The sequence below is a fragment of the Bidens hawaiensis genome, unplaced genomic scaffold (genome assembly GCF_021521415.1).
Source record: "Bidens hawaiensis isolate Kalapana, Puna unplaced genomic scaffold, B.hawaiensis_p1.1 tig00004682_1, whole genome shotgun sequence".
Classification (NCBI taxonomy): domain Eukaryota; kingdom Viridiplantae; phylum Streptophyta; class Magnoliopsida; order Asterales; family Asteraceae; genus Bidens; species Bidens hawaiensis.
The window spans coordinates 322,263-345,656 of record NW_027491286.1 but is presented as its reverse complement, the minus strand read 5'-3'; the positions used below and the strand labels follow the sequence as shown (position 1 = coordinate 345,656).

The following is a 23,394-nucleotide window of genomic DNA, read 5'->3' as shown; positions in this document are numbered from 1 at the left end:
GCATGAAATGAAGTTATAACTATATGAAATAAATATATAAATACATAAAATGAGGTATAAATATATGAAATGAAGGTATAAATACATAAAATTATGATATTAGTACATAAAATACATGAAATAAAGGTATAAAAGCTAAAAAAATATGAAAATATAAATGGTTCGGTTCGGTTCAAATAATTTGGTTTTCGATTATTTCAGTTTGGTTTCGTTGGTTTTCGGTTATGTTTTAGATAACAGTTATTGCTCACCCCCAGGTGGTACGTACCTATCGAATAAGAGGGTTAGTATTCTTGACTAGAGAGAATGGCTACCGTGATTGAGGGTTGCATGTTTGTAAACGTATATGGCACATAAGTAGTCCATGTCACTATTTTATCCACATAAGCATCCATATCATGGTCCATGTCAACAAAAACTAACATAGTCTAACTCTGTTAGTGAAAATCTTGTTGGAGGAAAATATATAGAAAGTCGGCACAGTTGTGACACATTTTTAAAGTCGGGCTTAGCATCCCAATGAGTAACAACTTTTTCCTGTCTATCTACTTCTCATTTTCTCTCTATTATATGATTAAATACATATTCGATGTAGCTAATAGGTTACTGTTTCATAACACGTTATCAGCACGAATCGTTTTTGAAATCATATCGTATGATCATAGGGTATGCCAACTTTGCCACATTAAAATTTTATTCTTATTCTAGTTTTTCTAAATCAATACCCATGTTGTAATTCAATTAATATTGGGTTAAATTGAGATTTATATTTAGTAATTTTAAATACCATTGCTTGTGTGTTGTTATACTAGTAAAGTTGTTATTTAATAAAATTCACATATTTTATTATTAAATAAGAAAGCATATTGTTAAAACTTTCAACAACGAAAGCATCTTTTGTGATTCTGGGTACTCTACCCTTTTAATCAAATCTACGTTAAGGAATAGGAAATGTTTTCAAATCAAGGGGGTTTTAAACTATATCGGGACGCTATGGAGAAATGATTTGAAGCCCTGTGTTCTTATGTCACGATGACGTGGAGGGGGTTTAAAGCTCCATAATAAATTGCCTAAGTATGTATTAGATATTTTTATTCTAATACTCCCGTAGTCCCGTTTGTAAACATATCATTGGTAGAGATACTGTTCATACAGTTATTAACATCTATTTATTGAATGAACACAATTGAAAGTTTACAAACAAAATGACATGTAAATAAAAATCTACATATGCTGAAAACATAACACATCTATTTTTAATATTGTTTGGCCTGTTTAAATAAAATCGTGGGCCCCTCGTGAAAGAAATCGCAACCACACCCTAATACCTTCTTATTTATTAGTTTGATTGTGATTGCGATAACCATGTTTTGAATACAAAAGGCCTTTTAATTTAATTACAGGATACAGACCACCCCACTATTTTCTGGTTCCCGGATCATTTTCTCAGCAAAAATATAAAAGGTATCAAAATCTTCAAGAAAAACCGGTGAAACTTTCCTGAATTTAGTTAAAAAAAAAGCCAGCAGGGAGAACCCGGGGATGAGGGCATTCCTAGCCATATCCCACCATTTCTCCGGCTTCTCACACACTTGGCTCTCCGTGAGTTTTCTTAGCAAAAGAATCCTACTTCTTTTTGGTTAAGCGTTGTTTGTTAACCTTCAGCAATTAATAGTGTGGTAGCTAAATTTAGATTTGAGTTAAAATCATAACTAATTATTTGTGTTGAGTTAATAATAAATTCGTACAAAAAAATTTACCTTAACCTAAACTCCTTAACGCTGTGTTCCCAAGTTTAAATTAATGAGAGAAGAGAAAAGAAGGGAAATTAAGATAGAAAAGAAAGGAAAGAAAAGAAAATGATATCGTGTTCCCGAGTTTAATGAAAAGAAGAGAAAAGGAAAGAATATTAATCATTTTATGTGTTCCCGAGTAGAGAGAAATAGAAAAGAAAGTTACAGTTTTACCAATTTTGTGGGTTATCTCTTCTCTCCTCTCCATATCTTTCCAATTTGGAAAGAAATATAAATACATTAAAAACATCTTCTCCTTATTTCTCTTCTCTTCTCTTCTTTTCATTAAAAAAACTTTGGAACACCAATTTTGTTTATTTCTCTCCAAATCTTCTCTCCTCTCGTTAAATTAAACTCTGGAACACAGCGTAAATCATGCCATCCGGGATGGATTGGTGGTTTTAAAAGGACTAGCGATTTTGTGATCAAATTAAAAAAAATGGATAAATGGGTTTCTAGCTGTTATAAATAAAGTTACTAATTTTCAAGATTTGTATTCTAGTTTTAAATTGGTTGAAAGTAACATGTTTAGTTTTAGACCAACTGAGAACGTCTGGTTATGATTATGAAATAGGTTAGGCGGGCTAATTCGAAGACTATATATTTTTTAAACAATTTAGAGTAGCATATCCAAAACTTGATTGCCCTTGTGTTATGTTTTCGGTCGCGTCAAGCGGTCCCATCCCTAGCATGAGAACATACATTGTTAAATGAGTATTCTATTTGTGGAATCAATATAAACTTTAGTATATTTGTGGAATCAATATAAACTTTATAAAAAACCAACATATTATTTTTTATCTATAAAAATCTTTTAACAATTTTTTACACATAAAAATCCACATACGTGCTAAATTTGAACAGAATCATGAAAAAAAAAAGTAAACAACTCAAAACGAATTTAGTTGCCAATTTTCATCATCCTAGAAGGTTAATTACATCCTATAGTTAGCTTCCAATTTCTATCTTTCTTACTGCGATCAAACTCTGATTAGTATCTTTCCTTCTACTTTTTAGTGATACCAACCATTTGTCCCCAGCACAACAAAACTAAACATACAAGTTGTGCACAGAAAGAATACGAAGACAAGACTTCATGTGATCCTTGCGATTTATGTCACATCACTTATAAGAGAAAACGAACATATGGATCTTACCTTGTTTTCTTGTTATTGAACTCACAGAAGTCCTTTTCATTGCATTGCGGATGTGGTCAAACAAAACATATTGAGCTAGTGTCTATAGTCGCAAACTTGTAGAATATAATTGTAGGATGTAACCTTCTAGGCCAATGAAAATTGGCAACTAAATCCATTTTAAGTTGTTTAATTTTATTTTTTTCCATGATTATGTTCACATTTAGTATGCACAAGGCCTTTCATGTGCAAAAGAATGTTGAGTGACTTTTATAAGAAAAAACCGAAAGTATACCGGTTTTTAGGCCTAACAGTAGCAACCTTGATATTATCCTTAAAATTGATGTCTCCACACTTATAAGAGAAGACGAACATAGGCAGTTGCCTAGTTTTCTTGTGACTGAACTCACAAAAGTCCTCTTTGTTGCATTGTGGTTGTGGTCAAACAAAACATGTTGAGCCAACATCTACAATTGCAAATTTGTAGAAGCTAACTGTAGGATGTAACCTTCAGTGATGATGAAAATTGGCAACTAAATCCCTTTTAAGTTTATTTAGTTTTTTTTGTGATTGTTTTCATATTTAATATGTACGGGAACATTTATGTGCAAAAAATTATTAAGGGACTTTTATATAAAAAAACAAAAACTATGTTGGTTTTTATGGTATTTGCCCTACATATATCTAACATTGGATACACTATTTACAAAATCATTAGAAACTATAACGTATTTACTTATAGATTGTATAATCAAGTAATAAACTACAATGTGTTTACAACATAATACTAAAGTCATTTTAGAAACTACAATATACTAATAAGTAAATATTTTAACTTTTTTAAAATATACTGGTGTGTTGAAAGCGGTCTATAAAAAACCTAACATAACCTAAACACTCTAGTTTTAAATTTATAAATCTAGACTATCCTAATGCTAGACCACTAGACAGGCAAGTGTACCTATCAACTGTAGTAAAGCCTAATAAAGTCAGGATATCGAACTCAAAGGACACTAGCGACGCCTAAACTAGACTCTGACTATTAACTTAATTAAATAGAATTAATTGATTTTTGTGTTTTTTTTATTTATTAACTATAAACTAAAACTGACACTGACACTAAAAAATAACAAACTTCAACTCTATGACCTAGACGAACTCAAAGATGGGAGAAGCACTACCTAGGTTTAGAATCCTACTTGTGAATCTTGAATCTCTTTCAGCTATGGAAACTATGATGGAACCGGGATCTTAAAATACGACACCCTTAGACAACCTAGTGGATCCCTGATCATTCTCCGGGTATCACCTAAAAGGAAACCTAAGGGGCGTGTAAACTTACCGGTTGGTTGGATTACCTCCCAGTCTCTCAAACAATACTAAAGTACCCTAAAATATAGATTATCTGTCAGTCTCACTATCTCAATACACCCTAAAATGCAATGGGTAATCTAAGAACAATCGATAAGACACGGAATTACAATGAAACTAGGGAAATCTAAGAAACCTCCTGTCAGAGTGTTCTAGCCTAAACGCCTAATCCCAAGGACAATCCGACTATCTATTACCTCTTAGTCTCTAGATAGGTAGAATATAAAATCTTAATAAATCACCAACCAATGTTCATATGGATTGCTACGTCTAGTAAAACCATAAAATAATCACAAACACACAGTAAGCGACCTAAATATGCATCTATAACTGAAAGACTTTCAACATGACACATACGGAACAAAGATCAATAATAAATCAAAATTATATATGCAAACACATCAAATCAATTATAAAAAAATTCTTTACTTTAATATTAATCCAACATTAAAATCCAAAAGCCAAGAAAAAACCTCAAATCACAAAGTAGTCATCAAAAACCTAGGTAACTAGGGGTTTAGCCAACAACCATACTCAAGAATAAAACATAATAATTAGGTTCAAACACTGAATTCATAATGAAAATAATAAATTCAAACCAGAAAATAGTGTTATAAACGAGTAGGTGCTGAGCCCCAATGCGAACCAACGCGTGCTTCACTATTCTTTTTCTTCTTGCGGCTGGTCTCTTCTCGTTTAATCGAACAGGGGCGCCTCTATGATTTTCTTTTGTTTGCTGCCCTCTGCCCCTTGCTTGCGGCTGGTAGGTATATCCTCCTCTTTCTTCCAATCTCACAGAAATATATATATATATATATATATATATATATATATATATATATATATATATATAAATATATCATCTGGAGTCTTGTCTCAATTTGTTCCTTTCATGGGCCGTGGAACTGCTCACCAATCAACTCTAATACGTTTTCTTCTTGTTTTCTTTTTTTTTTCCTTTTTAAATGTAAATGAAAGAAACAAAGTTAATTAAATAATATTATAAAACCCACGAGATTTGATTTGATTTCATAACATGTATGATTAATTTATTATTAATATAACAATCTTTCCTTCGTTTCTTTTCTTTACTCTTTTTTAAAATACTATGTAATATAATAGTTAATTATAATAACAATAAAAATTAATAATATATACATTATGTTTGGCCCTTCATTCGTCGGTCTCAAGTTTAGTAAAAGTGCTCAATTTTAGCTCATAGTCTCTAGAAACCATTTAACTCACATACGAACCAATTAATAATAATATTCAATAAAAATCTGGCTCAAAAGTACTTAAAAGTGTAAGAAATATTTATATATTTACATATAATTTAGACCACATCACATTATCAGTGATACGCCATTTAAAATACGTGTTGTTTCATATATATTGATCAACCTGCAATATAATTTTATAGAACGTTGATTGAACATAAACTATAACATATGACAATACACACTTCATAGAACTAAGAATACGCTTCAAAACTAACTAAACACATACTTTGAAAAGGAAACACAGTATTAAGTTATATAAACAAACTAACCTTCTCACCAAGTTTCTTCGTTGCACGTGTCCTACTTTTTCTAAACACCACTAAAACTTTCTTCATTGTTGGATCTTGACCGATGACAACAACTTGTGGCTCGAGATTAAATTATTTAATAAATGTTCTTTTTAAAATAAATTTATTGATTGTTTATTGGATTACATTGAAACAAAAGGCAAGCGAGCAACAAGCTGCGCCGCTACCCCTTTTTGAATCGTAAAACCCAATCTTTAAAAAAAAAAGATTCTAATTGTGGTTACAAATACTGGTAAAGAACACAAACACTATATTATACACGAGAAACTTAACAAAATTCAAATAAAACCACATGTGTAATGTACTAATGTTAGAAGAAATACACAATTGCATGAGTACACATGACTGAAACGTGACATCGGAAAAAACACCATCATTCCGTTTAGAATCTCCTCATCCTATAACAAACCAACCAATGCTCCTTGATCCCTATTAATACACAAGTAAGAAAAATCATGTAAATACTCCCACCCATAAGAAATCGAAAACCATATCCGCGTCATACTCTCAAATTACTAAATCAGTGTTCCTGCTAAAGTCTTTACAACTTCTCTAAAACCACCAGTTACTTTGATTATCAATAAGATTTTACTAGACACATTTATATATTTGTAATCATAATAGCATGATAAGATAAATGTTTATTATGAACATCCTATAAATCATATGATTTTGAGTGAAACTTAACCTCCTTGATTTAGTTAAATTATATAATAAGTAAATAAAAAAAATCAAATCAACTTCTAATTTTAGTATAATCTAATGAATAAATACAAGCACAATTTTAAAAACCGGTAAGTACCGGCCGGTTGAACTGGTAATACCGGATTTTGATAAGGCAACTGGTATTTAGAGCCCGGTATTTTTTGGTGGTTTGCTAGAACATCGTATCGCCGGGTTTTTTTTAAATCCCAAGAAATTTTTGATATTTTTTGCGGCCCATAGTTTTTGAAAATGACTTTTAACATAGTGGATAAAATTGAAACGAGTAAAAGAGATACAAATTTATTATTTGACTCGATCATTGTTCATGATGTTTGATTCATGTGTAATGTTCATTAATATACTTTTGGGTTAATTTTGTAAGTTAAAGTTGTATTTATATGAAACTACAAAGTAAACTATTCAACCAGGTACATTCCGGTTCAACCAATTTTACAATTTTAACCGAATTCGCGGCTTTAAATACAAGTATAAAAGACAGACCCGATTGGGGAGGATTTGGTAAAGTTGAATTGAACCCTAAAACCCGGATGTCATTCGGATCCTAGTATTTGGCGATATGCGGAGAGTTAGTTATTATTCGAACTGCCAATATTACTCCAAACCCTAGCACTTGAATCATCCAGCACCATGTCTGCCCTAGAAATCGAAGCTCGAGAGTAAGTTATAACACATATTATATATTGCACTCCCATAGATTCATATAATATATGCTCAGCTCAATTGACCGGAGAATCGAACACAATACATTGATTTTGGACTATAATTTGTACTTAGGGTTGTGAATTCACCAAATTAATTTCTGTTGATGATTACTGTTCAAATTACTCTGATTTAGATAAACATGTTATAAACTTATAATTGATTTAAATACCTAATTATTCTTCTCTAATTATTTGTTTTGTGAACTGGTTGCATATTATACACTTTACTTTTTGTTGCAGTGTGATTAAGATAGTTCTTCAGTTCTGCAAAGAAAACTCACTGCATCAAACATTCCAAACTCTACAAAGTGAATGTCAAGTGTCTCTAAACACGGTGGACAGCCTCGAAACGTTTATAGCGGATATCAACGGTGGTAGATGGGATGCAATATTGCCTCAAGTTGCACAACTTAAGCTTCCAAGAAAGAAACTTGAAGATTTATATGAACAGGTGCATCGTTTGTCTTCATATTCATTTACTAATTTTGCCCTTTTGATACTTTGATGTATGTGCTAATGTTTATCTTGTTGTGAATGTGTTCTAGATTGTTCTGGAAATGATAGAACTCAGGGAGTTGGATACGGCTCGTGCTATATTAAGGCAGACTCAAGCAATGAATGTGATGAAGCAGGAAGAACCGGAAAGATATTTAAGACTTGAACATCTTTTAGTTAGAACTTATTTTGATCCTAATGAGGTTGATATTGGAATTCTAGTTTTCTTTTGGTTTTAAAATTTTAACGATTGTGATGGTTTAATATCATATTGTGTACTTATTTTGATATTTAGGCTTATCAAGAGTCCACGAAAGAGAAACGACGCGCACAAATTGCTCAAGGTTTTAACATCTCTACCCTGTTCTTTTTCTCTTATTCATAAATTATAGCATAGAACAATTTAATATCTATGTGTATTTCTTTTGTTTTTTTAGCTATTGCTGCAGAGGTCTCTGTGGTTCCACCTTCACGTTTAATGGATTTAATCAGTCAAGCTTTGAAATGGCAACAACACCAAGGTTACACTATTATTTTTTAGATTTTAATTCTTCTGTTTGCTACTATAAAGTCAAAATGATTATAAATTTATAATAATTTGCTCTTTCAGGGTTACTTCCACCTGGAACACAGTTTGATCTCTTTAGAGGAACAGCTGCTATGAAGCAAGATATAGATGATAAGTGCCCAACAACTCTTAATCATACTATAAAGGTGATTTATTATTATTCAATATGATATTGTGAATGTTTTAGTTTCATCGTTATTTTTTCTAATAGTTTCATATAGTTGTATATTCGTTTCACGTCACATAAATATCAATGCTGCTACTCAAATATGCATGCCCACGAGTCTTTTTTATGTAATTAAGCACAAAAGTATCCAAATTGTACATATATCTTAAATGTTAGAAATCAATTCACCTTTTGAGTTTAGATCATTATGGATGGCATACACCAATATTCATTTTAATATTTGAAGTTAGGCAAGAATTTTCTGTAGTTTTTATTCCGATGTGTCTGATAATTGTGTTGTAGTTTGGAAAGAAAAGTCACCCTGAAAATGCTCGTTTCTCACCGGATGGACAGTTTCTTGTTTCTTGCTCAGTTGATGGGTTTATCGAGGTTTATATTGGTTAAATAACGGTTACTTTTAGTTTTAAGTTATTAATGATATCTAATTTGCTGCATGGCTGTTAATATCAGGTGTGGGATCATATTAGTGGGAAACTTAAAAAAGATCTTCAGTACCAAGCAGAAGTGAGTTCTAGTTACTTTTTATTTTGATAAAATCTTTTTCTTAATCATTGATCAAGGTATTTTGGAATGTTTATTGCTACTTGAATATGCCACAATTTTTTTTAATGTTTAAAAAAACCGATTTTATGTCTGTTTAATTATTTAGGAAAATCAGTTCTGTATTATGAGTTTTATATAACTGCAACAAAGCTTATTATCAAGGGTAATATAATTTCACATTTACTCTTCTTTTAACATAATTTATAGACATTTCTCTTATTCACAAACTCCACAAAGCAATTATATGGTCATTTAATCTATAAATTCAACATATGACCAGACTTTGCCAAATGCTCAAAACATCTAGATGGGAGTCTGTTTATTCAGTATCACAGTCAAATTTAATGCACGCATAAGTTTTATTGTTCTTGTGGAGATTTGGGTGAATAATTATTGTATGGTGAATGCATTTTAAATATAACTTTATATTGAAGGCTTTTATATGCAATCTCAAAGTATTAAGATATCAATTTTACTTGTGCAGGAATCTTTTATGATGCATGATGATGCTGTTTTGTGCATCGATTTTAGTAGAGATTCTGAGATGCTTGCTTCGGGATCCCAAGATGGAAAGATTAAAGTAAGCATCCTTTTCAGTTAGTTCTTTTACATGCAGCATTATATGATGTCATGAAATTTTTTATGATATTTGAAAATTGTTCATAAATTGTTTTTTATTTATGATTTTAAGGTTTGGCGTATAAGAAACGGTCAATGCTTGCGTCGTCTTGAAAATGCTCATTCTCGGGGAGTCACTAGTGTTGCATTTTCTCGCGATGGAACTCAGATATTAAGCACATCATTTGATGGAACTGCAAGGTTTGTGTTAGGAATCGATATGAGTTGATTGTGATAGATTGGATTTAGGGAAGAAAATAGGTACAATATAGACGAACGATTGTATTACTGAAACGTAAAGAGGAAGTTACAAGATATTCCAGGGCTATGCCCTCTCTCCATGCATCACGCAGGAGCCTTAAAGATCTAAACAAACTTAATCCTAACCCTAACAAGCCTTATCATCTATTACTTATGCTACCAATATATTACACTTTAGCCACTTGTATTATTTCCCGTTCACCCCCTTTGAGAATACATATATTGCGTTTCCGTCATAGCTCATTCCCATCAGTTTTGTCTATTACCCTTGTTTTAAAATAATAAATTTAGAGTTTTTCACTCTTTAACAAAATCCTTTTGTCACCATAATTTTCTTTTTAATCTTTTAATTGCTTATATGAGTCAATTCTTTGAACGATCAAACAATTGATTATTACTTTCAAAACTCACAAGTTACCATTGTAAAATTTATATCAGAATTCACGGGATAAAAGGTGGGAAAATGTTAAAGGAATTTTGCGGTCACTCTTCGTACGTTAACGATGCCATTTTTACAAGTGATGGACTTCGAATAATCACTGCATCAAGTGATTGTACAGTAAAGGTGAGATTTCCCGTGCTTTCAGATGCATGCATATTCAATTAAATGATTTTGTATTTAAATGTTATACAGGTTTGGGATTTAAAGACTTCAGATTGTCTACAAACATTCAAGCCACCACCTCCTTTGAGGGTATTTCGTCATTTTACATTGCATCATCAGATTTCTTCTTTAGTTCATTTTCTTCCCTTTTTTTAATAATTTAAATCTGCATCATCTTTGGGTTTGACTTACAGGGTGGTGACGCGTCTGTAAATTCGGTCCACCTGTCACCAAAAAATCCTGACCATGTGATCGTTTGTAACAAGACATCATCTATTTACCTTATGACCCTTCAAGGACAGGTATACTTTCCTTTTCGTAGAAAAAAAGTTGATTACAAAAATGAATAAAAAATTGTTCATGGGTCGGCCCGTTTCTGACCGGATGACCACCCAATTTGCAGGTTGTGAGAAGTTTCTCATCTGGTAAAAAGGAGGGTGGAGATTTTGTTGCAGCTTGTATATCACCTAAAGGCGAATGGATATATTGTATTGGTGAAGATAGGTATTATTACTCAAACCATAAATTTTGGCTTAATTACACAATTGACCCTTTTATCTTATCTTATTGTTATTAATTACATTTTTGAAATAATTTGCAGGAATTTGTACTGCTTTGGCCATCTATCTGGGAAACTTGAGCACTTGATGAAGGTGCATTATTCATCTTTCTAACAATAATCAAATCGACATACTACTTATCGTCAATGTTTTTCTGGTCAACAGATCATATAAAAACAACCCATTTTGTATATACTTGCAGGTGCATGAGAAGGATGTAATTGGTATTTGTCACCATCCTCATAGGAATCTTATAGCTACATATAGTGAAGACTGCACTATGAAACTATGGAAGCCTTGAAGTATTCTTATTCGCAAGTACTCTTTTTTTTCGGTTTTGCCCTTTCGGGCATGAGCCTTGTTTCATCAGCCATTAATGTAATGTTAATTTATTGCATTTTGATTTGGTACAATTTATGATTTTCTTTTATTTAGACGATGATAATATGTAGTATTATGAAGACTGTTATTCTTGTGTAGGATGCCAAATAAAGTAAATGCACCGTAGTACAATGATCACACTGTTGTTTAACAACCTTTTATTACGTCATGAGTTTGAATTGATTGAAATACGAATCAAAATCAAGTCTAATAGTTTTCTTGGCAGGTCAGCGAACCAAAAGGTTGCAGCCAAGAAACCATCGAAAATAATGTACACCATTAAATGCAAATTTTGTTTTGACTTCTTTTTTTGTATTCGGACACCCCGAGAAGATATTGACACCCATATGCCCAAAATTCTTTTTCTAATATCACTTAATTTTTCTTTTAGATCCGTCACTACTCTATATGTTCATGTACTGCCCATTTCACTACAAGAATTTTGGCATATCCAGACAACGATTTTTGAACTTTTCCTGACAACATGTAGTTGGTACAAATCAAAAATACTTATCCCGACAACATGTTGTCGGGAATAGTGTAGTTGGTATAGCTTCGTCCCGAAAAATAACATAAATACTTATCCCGACTACATGTCGTCGGGATAAATATTACAAAAACTTTTTTAAGAAAATGTTTTATTTTTAATAAAAAACATAAAAAATATTTTATAATTATAATATATAATATTCATTTATCTATGCCGACGACATGTTGTCGGGATAGAATTTAAATATTATTTTATTTATTTATCTATATTGACGGCATATTGTCGTGATAGAATATAAATATTATTTTATTTCTTTATCTATGCCGACGACATGTTGTTGGGATAGATTTTAAATACTATTTTATTTCTTTATCTATACTGACGACATCAAGTTGGTATAGATAAATGAAGAAAATAATATTTAAACTCTATCCCGACTACATGTCGTCGGGAAAAATTACATAAAATATTTAAAAAAAATCATTTATTTGTTTATAAAACGAAAAGGATTAATAATAAAAAAATAAAAAACCTATACCGACGACATGTCGTCGGTATAGGTAAATAGCATCATTAAAGTTTGTTGCTAATGCCTCGCCGGAGATTTTGCTAGAAAACTTTCCGGGGACGAGTTTCAAGACTTAAAATGTAACAAACGCGAGATACAACACAATGTCAAACATAATATCCAAACAACAAAGTTATTAACAACAACAAAACAATTTATTTCTCATTAAATCGGTATTACAAATTACATACAAACACGAGATACGAAGAACTTCAAAAATGAAATATAAAAACTAAGGAGATCTTGATGGTGGTAGTTTGAAGGAGTTCTTAATGGTGACAAGACGTAGGCGGAGATGTTGACGGTGGCGTTTGATGGTGGTCGTTGAAGGTGACGGTAGTGGTTGAAGGCGGTCTAGATTTAATTGTTGCAAGTTGAAGGTGATGGTTGATGGAGGGTTTGGTGTTAATGAAGTAAATGGATAGATAATAGAGATTTATTATTGAAATGGAGAAGATGGTGAAAGAAGGAATGTTGCTAGCCATTGGATCAAAATTAATCAAGGGCCATAAAGCATTTTCAATTGATCACACGGATCGTGACTTTTCCCGACGACATGTCGTCGGGATAGCACTCCACAAAAATAATAGCGGGTAAATTTCATTTAGTCGCATAAGTTAAATTATTTTCAAAATATTTCAGGAAACTTATCCTGACGACATGTCGTCGGGATTAGTTAGCATATTTTTAATTTTTATTTGCTTTTTATTTATATGTATAATGCTTTTTAAAAAAAATAAAAAATAAATTTTAATTTTCTATCCCGACAACATGTTGTTGGGATTAGTTTGTATTTATTTAATTTTTATATGTTTTATTATTTATTGTGTATTATTTTTTTAAAAAAAGTAAAAATAAAATTTTGTTTTTCTATACCGACGACATGTCGTCGGGATAGGACGGCATTTATAATTTTTTTCTTTTTAATTTATATCTCAAATAATTATTTTTATATTTCTCAACTAATTATTTTTATAATTGTAATACATACAATGATGGCTATATGCATACATACATATTTACATATATTGATGATTACATTTCGTTGGTATATAGGCTTTGTCACGAAACATTTACATACATACATACATACATAGCTACTTACATACATGCATATACACATACATATATACATACACACATACACACATTCATACATGACTACTTACATGCATACATTCACATACATTATACACATACATACATACACAAATACACACACACATACATACACACAAATACATGTCGTCGGGATTTGGTAGTTAAATTTTTATTATTTATTAAAATATTATTTATCTATGCCGACGACATGTTGTCGGTATAGAATTTAAATATTATGTATGTATGTATGTAGCCATCTATGTATGTATGTAACCGTGTATGTATGTATGTATGTAACCATGTATGTATATATGTACGTATCTAACCATCTATATATGTATGTATGTATGTATGTATGCATGCATGAATGTATGTAACCATGCATACATGTATGTATGTATGTGTGTATGCATGTATGTATGTATTGTAACCGTGTGTGTATGTATATATGTATGTAACCATCTATGTATGTACGTTTCTAACCATCTATATATGTATGTATGTATGTATGTATGCATGCATGTATATATGTAACCATCTATGTATGTTTGTATGTACGTATCTAACCATCTATATACGTATGTATGTAACCATCTATGTATGTTAAGATTATGTATGTCCTCAAACGTTTTGAACAAATCCAAGATACCGATGGAAAATAAAATATAAAGCTTCTATCTTGACGACATGTCGTTGGTATTGGGTAGTTAATTTTTTATTATTTATTTCTAATTTAACATGATTTTAAAGAAAGGAAAATTATAATAAAAAAACTCTATCCCGACAACATATCGTCGGGATTGGGTAGTTAATTTTTTAATATTTATTTTTAATTTATGATGATTTTATAGAAAATATAAAAAACTCTATCCCGACAACAAGTCGTCGGGATTGGATAGTTAATATTTATTATTTTTTTCTAATTTAAGATGATTTAAAGAAAAGAAAAAATAATATATAAAAAAATCTATCCCGACAACAAGTCGTCGGGATTGGATAGTTAATTTTTTATTATTTATTTCTAATTTAAAATGATTAAAAGAAAAGAAAAAATATAATATAAAGAAATCTATCCCGACAAAAAGTCGTCGGGATTGGATAGTTAATTTTTTATTATTTATTTCTAATTTAAGATATTAAAAGAAAAGAAAAAATAAAATATAAAAAAATCTATCCCGACAACAAGTCGTCGGGATTGGATAGTTAATTTTTTATTAATTTATTTCTAATTTAAGATGTTTTAAAGAAAAGGAAAAATAAAATATAAAAAAATCTACCCCGACAACAAGTTGTCGGGATTGATAGTTAATTTTTTATTAATTTATTTCTAATTTAAGATGATTTAAAGAAAAGAAAAGAATAAAATATAAAAATTCTATCCTGACAACATGTCGTCGGGATTGGTTAGTTCTTTTTTTATTATTTATTTCTAATTTAAGATGATTTAAAGAAAAGGAAAATTATAATATAAAAATTCTTTCCCAACAACAAGTCGTGGGGATTGGTTAGTTCTTTTTTTATTATTTATTTCTAATTTACGATGATTTAATGAAAAGGAAAAATGAAATTTAAAAAACTCTATCCCGACAACAAGTCGGGATTGGATAGTTCATTTTTTTATTATTTGTTTTTAATCTACAATGATTTTAAAGAAAAGGAAAAATAAAATATAAAAACTCTATCCCAACAACATGTCGTCGGGAGAAGTGTCAAGTCAAATGTTTGATTTAGTCAAACATTCTCTAGCGTATTAACAATTGACACGTGTGTTGACAAGTTAAAAAATTTGTGATTTTCTATCCCGACGACATGTTGTCAGGATAGGCTAATATTCTATGATTTACGTCATTATAACAACCTTTACATGTCCTACTACCTATCACCCTTTATAAATCCGTATGTAACATATATGTCACGGGTACGCTTTAAGAATATGCATCCAAAAGTAAAATAAAAAGTTATAACGACATTGACTACTAGCATACAAAAACCCAAAACTCACATGACGATGATATATTACATGCATGAAATGAGGTCTATAAGTTATCCTTTTCAAAGTCAGCTGAGCTAACACACTGTACACCTACGTACGTGTCACACTCTAGGCAACCCTTCACCCCAAGTGTCTATGCATGCAATGCTTTCAAACCCACCGCCCTTCATTCTCATTCATATTCATATTCATATTCATATTCATATTCATATTCTTCTATTTCTAAGTCAATCTCATAACTTATTACTTACTACTTATTTGCATCTTATCTTCAGGTTCTGATCAAACACTAGCCGTTTGCCAATTGCATACAAACAAATATGCCGCCTAGATACGCCATCGGGAGGGCCGATGAAGCCACCCACCCCGACTCCGCACGCGCAACCTTGTCCGAGTTTCTTTCCACTTTCATGTTCGTCTTCGCAGCCGAAGGATCGCTTCTTGCCATGAGTATGATCATAATATTAATATATATATATATATCATGTATTTATATTTTGATTTTTGTTTTAGTGTTGATGAAATATTTGACCATGCATGCAGATAAGATGTATGGCGGTGACCACGGGCTAGCGGCACCGGGGCTGGTGCTCGTGGCGCTGGCTCACGCGCTTGCGTTGTTTGCCGCTGTGGCGTCGAGTTTGAATGTGTCCGGTGGACATATAAACCCGGCCGTCACGTTTGGTACTCTTGTAGCTGGAAGGGTCTCGTTGGTTCGAGCTGTGTATTATTGGGTGGCTCAGCTTCTTGGAGCTGTTATCGCGTCGTTGTTACTCCGACTAGCCACCGACGGCATGGTATTGGTTTTAAAATTTTAGAAAAAGTTAATAGTAATTGACATACCTAACCCGTGTTAAAATTTTGCAACAGTGTAAACTAACCCGTGTCATGGTATGGCATGGTATTGGTTTTAAAATTTTGCAACAGTGTAAACTAACCCGTGTCCTCTCTTGTAAACTAGAAATTTGTTTAAAATTTTAGAAAAAGTTATTGATAGTAATTGACATACCTCCGTGTCCTCTCTTTCAAGACCTCTGTGCCCTTAATTTGCATTTGCCTCTTTCACTGGAAGAGTAATGAAAGAAGAGTAATGAAAGAGGCAGATGAGCGAGAAGTTGCCTCTAGGTCTTTAAATCGCTGAGGAACTAGAGACAACTTCTCAATGCTAAAGGACACAGACAGTGTGTCGGGTCCTCTGGACCCCTACAATAACCATGGGTAGCTTCTTTTAAATAAAAGAAATTTGTTTATGGTTTTCGTTTTTTTAATTTGTAGAGACCCGTGGGTTTTACTGTGGCGGCCGGTGTTGGAAACTTAAACGCGTTATTGATGGAGATTGTGTTGACATTCGGGTTAGTTTACACAGTTTTTGCAACAGCGATAGACCATAAACGAGGGACGTTAGGGACGATAGCTCCGTTGGCGATAGCGTTTATAGTAGGTGCTAATATTCTAGTGGGAGGGCCATTCGATGGGGCTTGCATGAATCCAGCAAGAGCGTTTGGGCCGTCGTTGGTAGGGTGGCGGTGGAACAACCATTGGATCTATTGGTTGGGACCGTTTATAGGGGCGGCGATGGCCGGTTTGATCTACGAGTTTGGGATCATACAGCCGGAGGTGACGACTCATACGCACCACCAGCCACTGGCTCCAGAAGATTACTAGTTTTGTTTTGTGATGTTTGTGTTGATGTTGATGTTGATCATGTAGTAAAGGTGGGTTGGGAGTTGTTTTGATGTAATAAGCGTTGGTATGTGTAATTTGTGGTGTGTTTTTGTATGTGTTTTGGAGTTTGAAGTTTGAACCTACCCCTCATTTGAAAACTTTGTAGATTTACATCTAATGATTTTGATTTTGTGTTTAGGGTAAACATGCCATGTCGTGTTGGGTGGTTTGGTTATTGCAGAGTAATGTAATGAGCAAAAGCTTAACCTGATACCATGGTAGATCCACATGCCAATTACTCGTTGAGTAATCGCTACCTTGACTTTTTTATAATTTTGCCTAGTTACTTGGAATCGGTGATATGGTGCTTGAGCAAAAGCTTAACCTGATACCATGGTAGATCCACATGCCAATTACTCGTTGAGTAATCGCTACCTTGACTTTTTTATAATTTTGCCTAGTTACTTGGAATCGGTGATATGGTGCTGAGGCGGCCTTTCTATCGGTCAGCAAGAGCCATGATTTGACGTACAAAAGTAAAACATAATTCCTATGTTGGTTAAAAAGTCGGTCAACAGTCAAGCTAAGGGGCACAAAGTTGGTAAACTTGGGTCGATTTTGACGTATAAAAGTAAAACATAGTTCCTATGTTGGTTAAAAAGAAAAGTCAACCTAAACGGCACCAAGTTGGCTAGGATATCTTTTATTACGCGAACTATGCTTATTTTGATATGTGTGTATATATTCAAAAATTAATTTTTTTTGTATTTAATATGTCCGAGTACTCCCCTAGTACTCCTAGTACATCTAACTCTTTTGTTGGTCGTCTAGGGTCTGTCTAACGATTTTTATAATCTTATCTGATATTACAAAGTGTTACCATAGCAGGTAAAGTTTAGGCTTAACAATTTGGCATAGATGAAAAAGATTTAAATTGCTACTCATATTAGTCATAAATCTTTTTATATTAAATAAAAAGCAAATAAAGACTTGTTATATGAGTCCCTCACGTCCTACCAATTAAAAGTCAAAATTCAATTAGTTTAACTTCAAATTTGACTGGAGCTATTTATTAAATTATTATCTAATTGTATTTGAGTATTATTTCACTTGTACCCAGATTAGTGAATTTATGTTGTACAGATTGCATATTCAACATTTGGTAGCTAGGGTCATTCTTGGAATTATGCTTGTTATAAGAACAATTACTCTGGTTAAAAAAAAACTAACTTTTAGTGTAACAATATTATAGTCTAGTTATAAGAATTACTTCCGTTTATATTGAAAGTTTTTTTTAAGCATGTTCAATTACAGATAGTTAAAATTTTAGTATTGTTAGTTATAACAACAATAACTCTAATAATAAAAATCAAGTTATAATGCAAATGTCTATTGTGTTAAAAGTTCTATTCACTTTATGCAATTACCCTACTTATAGAAAACAATTACACCACTTATGCATAAGTAGAGTAATTATTGTGTACAACTAAAGTAATTATTGAAACACAAATACTCTACTTATATGTTCAATCGTTCAATTTACCTCATCGATTAAGAACATGTTGTTTTCTAAGTAGAGTAATTAACGTGTATAAGTAGAGTGATTATTAAAACACAATTGTTTGCATCATTTGAAAACCTTTGCAAACGCACACTCTGTTATTTCAGTCTGTCCCATTTGCAAGCTTCGGTTCATCAATCAATTAGAATTGCTAGATTTAGTTGATCAGTTTGTCCAATTTGCAAGCTTCAGGATCAGTCAAATTCGCAAGTTTCAAATGCCCAATTGATCGATTAGGCGTTGTTCGATTACGTATACTTCGATATGCAAATAGTCTAATTCGTGAAAGCTTCAAACGATCAATTGCTTATTTACTTTTGCCACCTCCAATTTTTGAGTTTCCTTCAGTTCGCACGATTAGCCCGCTAATTATATTTGTCTTTGATCCAAACCTCTATTAAAAATTAGTATAAAAGTAATAATAATGCTTTTAAAATTAAAACATTGCAATTTCGGTATTCTACTCAATGCTACATTAAAAGTTATTTAAAGCCAAAATAAATAAAATGTATAAATCACTATATACATATAAGTCACACATAAAGTAATACCCAGTCCCCCTTAAAATAGAACTGATGAAAAAAATAATAAAAATGAAAAATCATTAAGTGTGGCACAAAAGAACATAATAACAAATGATCAAATAAATTACAAAATAAAAATAAAAATAAAAATTGACAGCATATTATTTCAACAATGAATAGCATAAATTTTAATACACGAAAAACCAAAAAATAACATGCCCCAACACTCTAATATAGTAGAGACTTTCTTCTTTTTCACTTATCAGAACCATAAAATGAACCAAATTTTTAAATCAAACCAAGGTCCACCAGCAGCGTATTAACGGAGTCCCGTAGTTTCCATTCCCAGTAACATATATTCACAGTTAAAAGAAGATAAAGTCTCCTCTCTCCTCAATTTGTCTTCTTCTCCCCATCCGTTTGTTTCTCGATCGAACTGAGGCAAATTCAACAACACGTGTTGACCCGAGCCACGCCTTCAAGGGCTGACCACTCAACTTCTTCACTCCCGGATCCTCGTCTAGATCATCATCCACCAACTCATTACCACTAATTCTAATCGTACCACTCGGTTTAACAATGGGCTCGGTTTTGTCAACCGAATCACCTACCGACACGGTGTTCGGGTGCGGGGCAAGAAAAAGACAAACAACCGCGCAGTCATCAACTTTTGAAGTCGCACTTCCATGCACGCTCCGCTGACTCGACCACGGCTCGAGCCGCACAAGAACGCGATTCAGCCGATGCAACGGTGTCAACGACTTCTTTATTTGAAAGCACGTCCCATATCTATAAATTTCATATAAATGATAACTACCTACATGAAAAATACTACTTGAAAGGTTGATCACATATTAATGTTATTAATATTCGTACCCCGTCACTTGCTAAGACGACAAACTGGTCGTTTTCGGTTAAACGTCAATAAAAGATATCGGGAATGGAAATGAGACCGAAATCTTTAAGGCAAAAGTCCCCGAAAGCACGAGCCATGGCTAGACCGGGAGAGTCATTATTAGGTAGCCAAACTCGGGTTACACCGGGTTCCTCTTGAAGGGCAAAAACGCGGCCTTTGCTTTTATGTATCCGTTCTGCTTCAGCTGAAATTATTTTTGACCAAAATAAGAAATTTCCAAAATCATTACTTGTGTTAGAAATTTTAAAATGATGAAAGAGGTTCCTGAACATAATACATATTCACATGTAATCACATATTACCAAAATCAAAATTGTATATAAATAATAGAGTTTAAACGGTCAATTCCAGGTTCCAAACTTAAAGGTGTAAACGACTGAGTTACTCATTTGTTTGTTAAAAACTCGAATAGAGCAGCGCTTAAACGAGCTAGAGACTAAAATAAGATTGTTTAATAAACGAGCCTGAGCTCGACAATCTAGCTCGTAAGCCTAAACGAGCATGTTATTGATATAATTTTATCTAGCATATATTTATATAATAATAATTATTATACATAGAAATATGATAAGAATAACTAAAAAATATAGTTTATTTCATTATAAATGTTTAACCATAAATATTTACAACAATAATTAAAACGTATACAAATTAATTAATAAATAATAAATGAGCCTAGAGATAAGCTTATCTAATAAGCGAACCTGAACTCGAGTTGGCTCATGAACCTAAACGAGCATGTTATTTACATAATTTTTATTTAGTATATATTTATATATTCATTAATAATATACATAAATATTATGATAAAGATAACTAAATAATATATGATATGTTATTGTAGTTTTTCATTATAAATATATACTTATAAACATAACTAAAAGATGTATATAAGTTAACTAACATATAAAAAACAAGCTGAGCTCGAATTTGAAAAAACTACTCACCAACTAAGCTCGAGCTTTAGAAATAAATCTCAAAATGAGCCTATAAGTTTTTTGTTATAAATATATATATATATATAAAAAAAACTGCATAGAAATTAATTAATAAATAATAAACGGAGCGGTCCCGAGTTGAGCTCGAATTAAAAAAAAACTACTCAAAAGCCGAGCTCGAGCTTTCGGATCTCAAATTGACCAAACCAACCGAGTTGCTTCTGTTGAGCAGTTTGGTCGGCTTCAACTGAACAAACCAACAAACTCCCAACCCAATCTACCTCAAAATATAAAGTGAAAAGGTTTATAATTTGGTTTTTGAAAATCAGAAATAACATAAAACAAGCAAATAGACATAATAAAAATGGCAAAAAGAACCACCTGGAAGATTTGGTTTTAAATCCACAGTCAGCTGCACAGCAACAAGGGAATTATTGGATTCATCTCTTGTACACAAAATAGCTCTAGAATCCCCAATATTCCCAATTATAAGATCCTGACCCTGCAACATATTCACATTCATTATCAAATTAAACCCATGTTTCAAAATCTAACATTTTTAAAAATAATGTCACCTGTTTGATCAACGTGACAGCAGTTGACCCGCTACAAAAACAGTCGATATTAGTATGCATCCTTAATTCTCTATCCATAACCTTATAAGCCTCGAGAAACAAGTCTTTTAACGCTTGCATTTTCTCAGAATTTTTATTAATTTCAGGATCAGACGCTTCGTTGGCCGGTAACAAATCATTACTGCCACTTGCGCTGACTGCCTTTAACTTCAAAGGGAGTGAGTCTCGTACTCTCTTAGCAACCATGTGACCAAATGGTCCATGACCATCAAATACACCACAGAAGATTGTATCTGTTCTTGACCCGAAATTCTGAAAAGGTAAAATGAAATTGTAATATCATGAATGAAAACATTTAAACATCGACTAAATTACAGATTTCATCTTTATGTATATATCCAATTTGCAGGCTGGGTCCATAATCTTTATCAACTACGTTGAACATCCTAAAAGTAAGCGGTTTGTAATAGTCCTTAACACTAACTAGCATAAGAATTATTAGTTAAATCAATGTCAAATGACCAATATGCCCAAACCGAATACATAATGTTATAACTACAATCCTGGTTTTAAAAAGCAAGAAGCGCACAAAAGCTACAGGGTCTAAAACCGAAACACGAAGCACAAAAGCACGCCGATTTTCATATACGAGGCAAGTTTTTTATATCATATGTTTTAGCATCCCCTGCCCAATTTTTAGCTATAAATAAGCTTTAAATAGGATTTTATATATATATATATATATATATATATGACCAACATGTACAACCAAAAAGCATGTGGCACAACATTTGGAAGCATAAAAATGATCTATGTACAAAAAGTGTGGGCCGCAAAAGCAACAAGGCCATCTCCTTGTGTCGCTTTCCTCTTCAAGCGCGCTTTTTAAAACCAAGATATAATATGTACCGTAAGTTATATATATTATAGTTTATTATATTATATTAGTTAAGGGCACATTGGTCATTTAATATGTATTTAACTAAAAATTCTAACGTCAGCTAGTGTAAAGGACTAATTCGAATTGAAAGATATGAAGAACAAGTAAAGGAATTGAAAGATGAAACCTCCCAAACAATCATGGCATCTTGATTGGTACCCTTTTTCCCTTGCTGAGTATACAAGGAAGCAACTTCACTAGACCCATTCAAGAACATCCTCCCGGGTATCCTATGCAGATGTTCCTCCCTATTCGAACTAAACGATGAGGTCCTCGACGCTCGTTTCATCATTCTATTATTCTTCTTTTTAGTCGGTGATGATGCGCGTGGGCTCCTGCTTTCTCCGGCCAAGCAGGACCCCATCCGCAGGGCCCTAACAATGCTCAGCAAGCACTCCAGACCAGCCGCGCAACCAAATCCCCTGTTTTCGGTTGACGGAGCCGTCACAAGTCGTTTTATGAAGCCTAAATCCCCAAATTATCACTAGATGTTGAATGATCATACGCTGGATGACTTAATACGCGATTCTCAATCTCCAATTGATGCATTAGAAGGTGAAATCAATTTACGAGGATAGAAATGGATGCAAT

At 32.5% G+C, this 23,394-nt stretch overlaps 2 protein-coding genes and 1 pseudogene across 3 annotated transcripts; 2 read left to right on the top strand and 1 right to left on the bottom strand.

The window, feature by feature from the left end:
* Positions 1-7,209: 7,209 nt before the first annotated feature.
* Positions 7,210-11,469, top strand: LOC143627414 (suppressor of mec-8 and unc-52 protein homolog 1-like). The gene is made up of 16 exons (XM_077097242.1): positions 7,210-7,270; positions 7,556-7,766; positions 7,861-8,013; positions 8,106-8,154; positions 8,248-8,331; positions 8,421-8,524; positions 8,848-8,934; positions 9,016-9,069; positions 9,593-9,688; positions 9,800-9,927; positions 10,426-10,552; positions 10,622-10,681; positions 10,786-10,893; positions 10,995-11,095; positions 11,193-11,244; positions 11,354-11,469. Exons 1-16 carry the CDS (start codon positions 7,242-7,244, stop codon positions 11,450-11,452), a joined length of 1,542 nt encoding a protein of 513 aa, XP_076953357.1. The 5' UTR covers positions 7,210-7,241; the 3' UTR covers positions 11,453-11,469.
* A 4,535-nt stretch (positions 11,470-16,004) lies between these two features.
* LOC143627413 (putative aquaporin TIP3-2) lies at positions 16,005-17,349 on the top strand. The gene is made up of 3 exons (XM_077097241.1): positions 16,005-16,134; positions 16,228-16,481; positions 16,960-17,349. Exons 1-3 carry the CDS (start codon positions 16,005-16,007, stop codon positions 17,347-17,349), a joined length of 774 nt encoding a protein of 257 aa, XP_076953356.1.
* A 2,404-nt stretch (positions 17,350-19,753) lies between these two features.
* Positions 19,754-23,297, bottom strand: LOC143627455 (putative protein phosphatase 2C 33; annotated as a pseudogene). Its single transcript, XR_013152597.1, has 5 exons — positions 22,931-23,297; positions 21,864-22,175; positions 21,670-21,790; positions 20,311-20,534; positions 19,754-20,223 (listed from the first exon to the last, which is right to left on the bottom strand). The product of XR_013152597.1 is annotated as a putative protein phosphatase 2C 33 (transcript).
* Positions 23,298-23,394: the final 97 nt, after the last annotated feature.

What these genes read in the sequence shown, in the direction of transcription:
- LOC143627414 (XM_077097242.1), top strand. Translation starts at nt 7,242, where the DNA reads ATGTCTGCCCTAGAAATCGAAGCTCGAGA. An exon ending in GAAATGGCAACAACACCAAG is followed by an intron (nt 8,332 to 8,420) that starts GTTACACTATTA and finishes TTGCTCTTTCAG; the next exon opens with GGTTACTTCCACCTGGAACA. An exon ending in TTATGACCCTTCAAGGACAG is followed by an intron (nt 10,894 to 10,994) that starts GTATACTTTCCT and finishes CCCAATTTGCAG; the next exon opens with GTTGTGAGAAGTTTCTCATC.
- LOC143627413 (XM_077097241.1), top strand. Translation starts at nt 16,005, where the DNA reads ATGCCGCCTAGATACGCCATCGGGAGGGCCGATGAAGCCACCCACCCC. An exon ending in AGGATCGCTTCTTGCCATGA is followed by an intron (nt 16,135 to 16,227) that starts GTATGATCATAA and finishes CCATGCATGCAG; the next exon opens with ATAAGATGTATGGCGGTGAC. An exon ending in GACTAGCCACCGACGGCATG is followed by an intron (nt 16,482 to 16,959) that starts GTATTGGTTTTA and finishes TTTAATTTGTAG; the next exon opens with AGACCCGTGGGTTTTACTGT.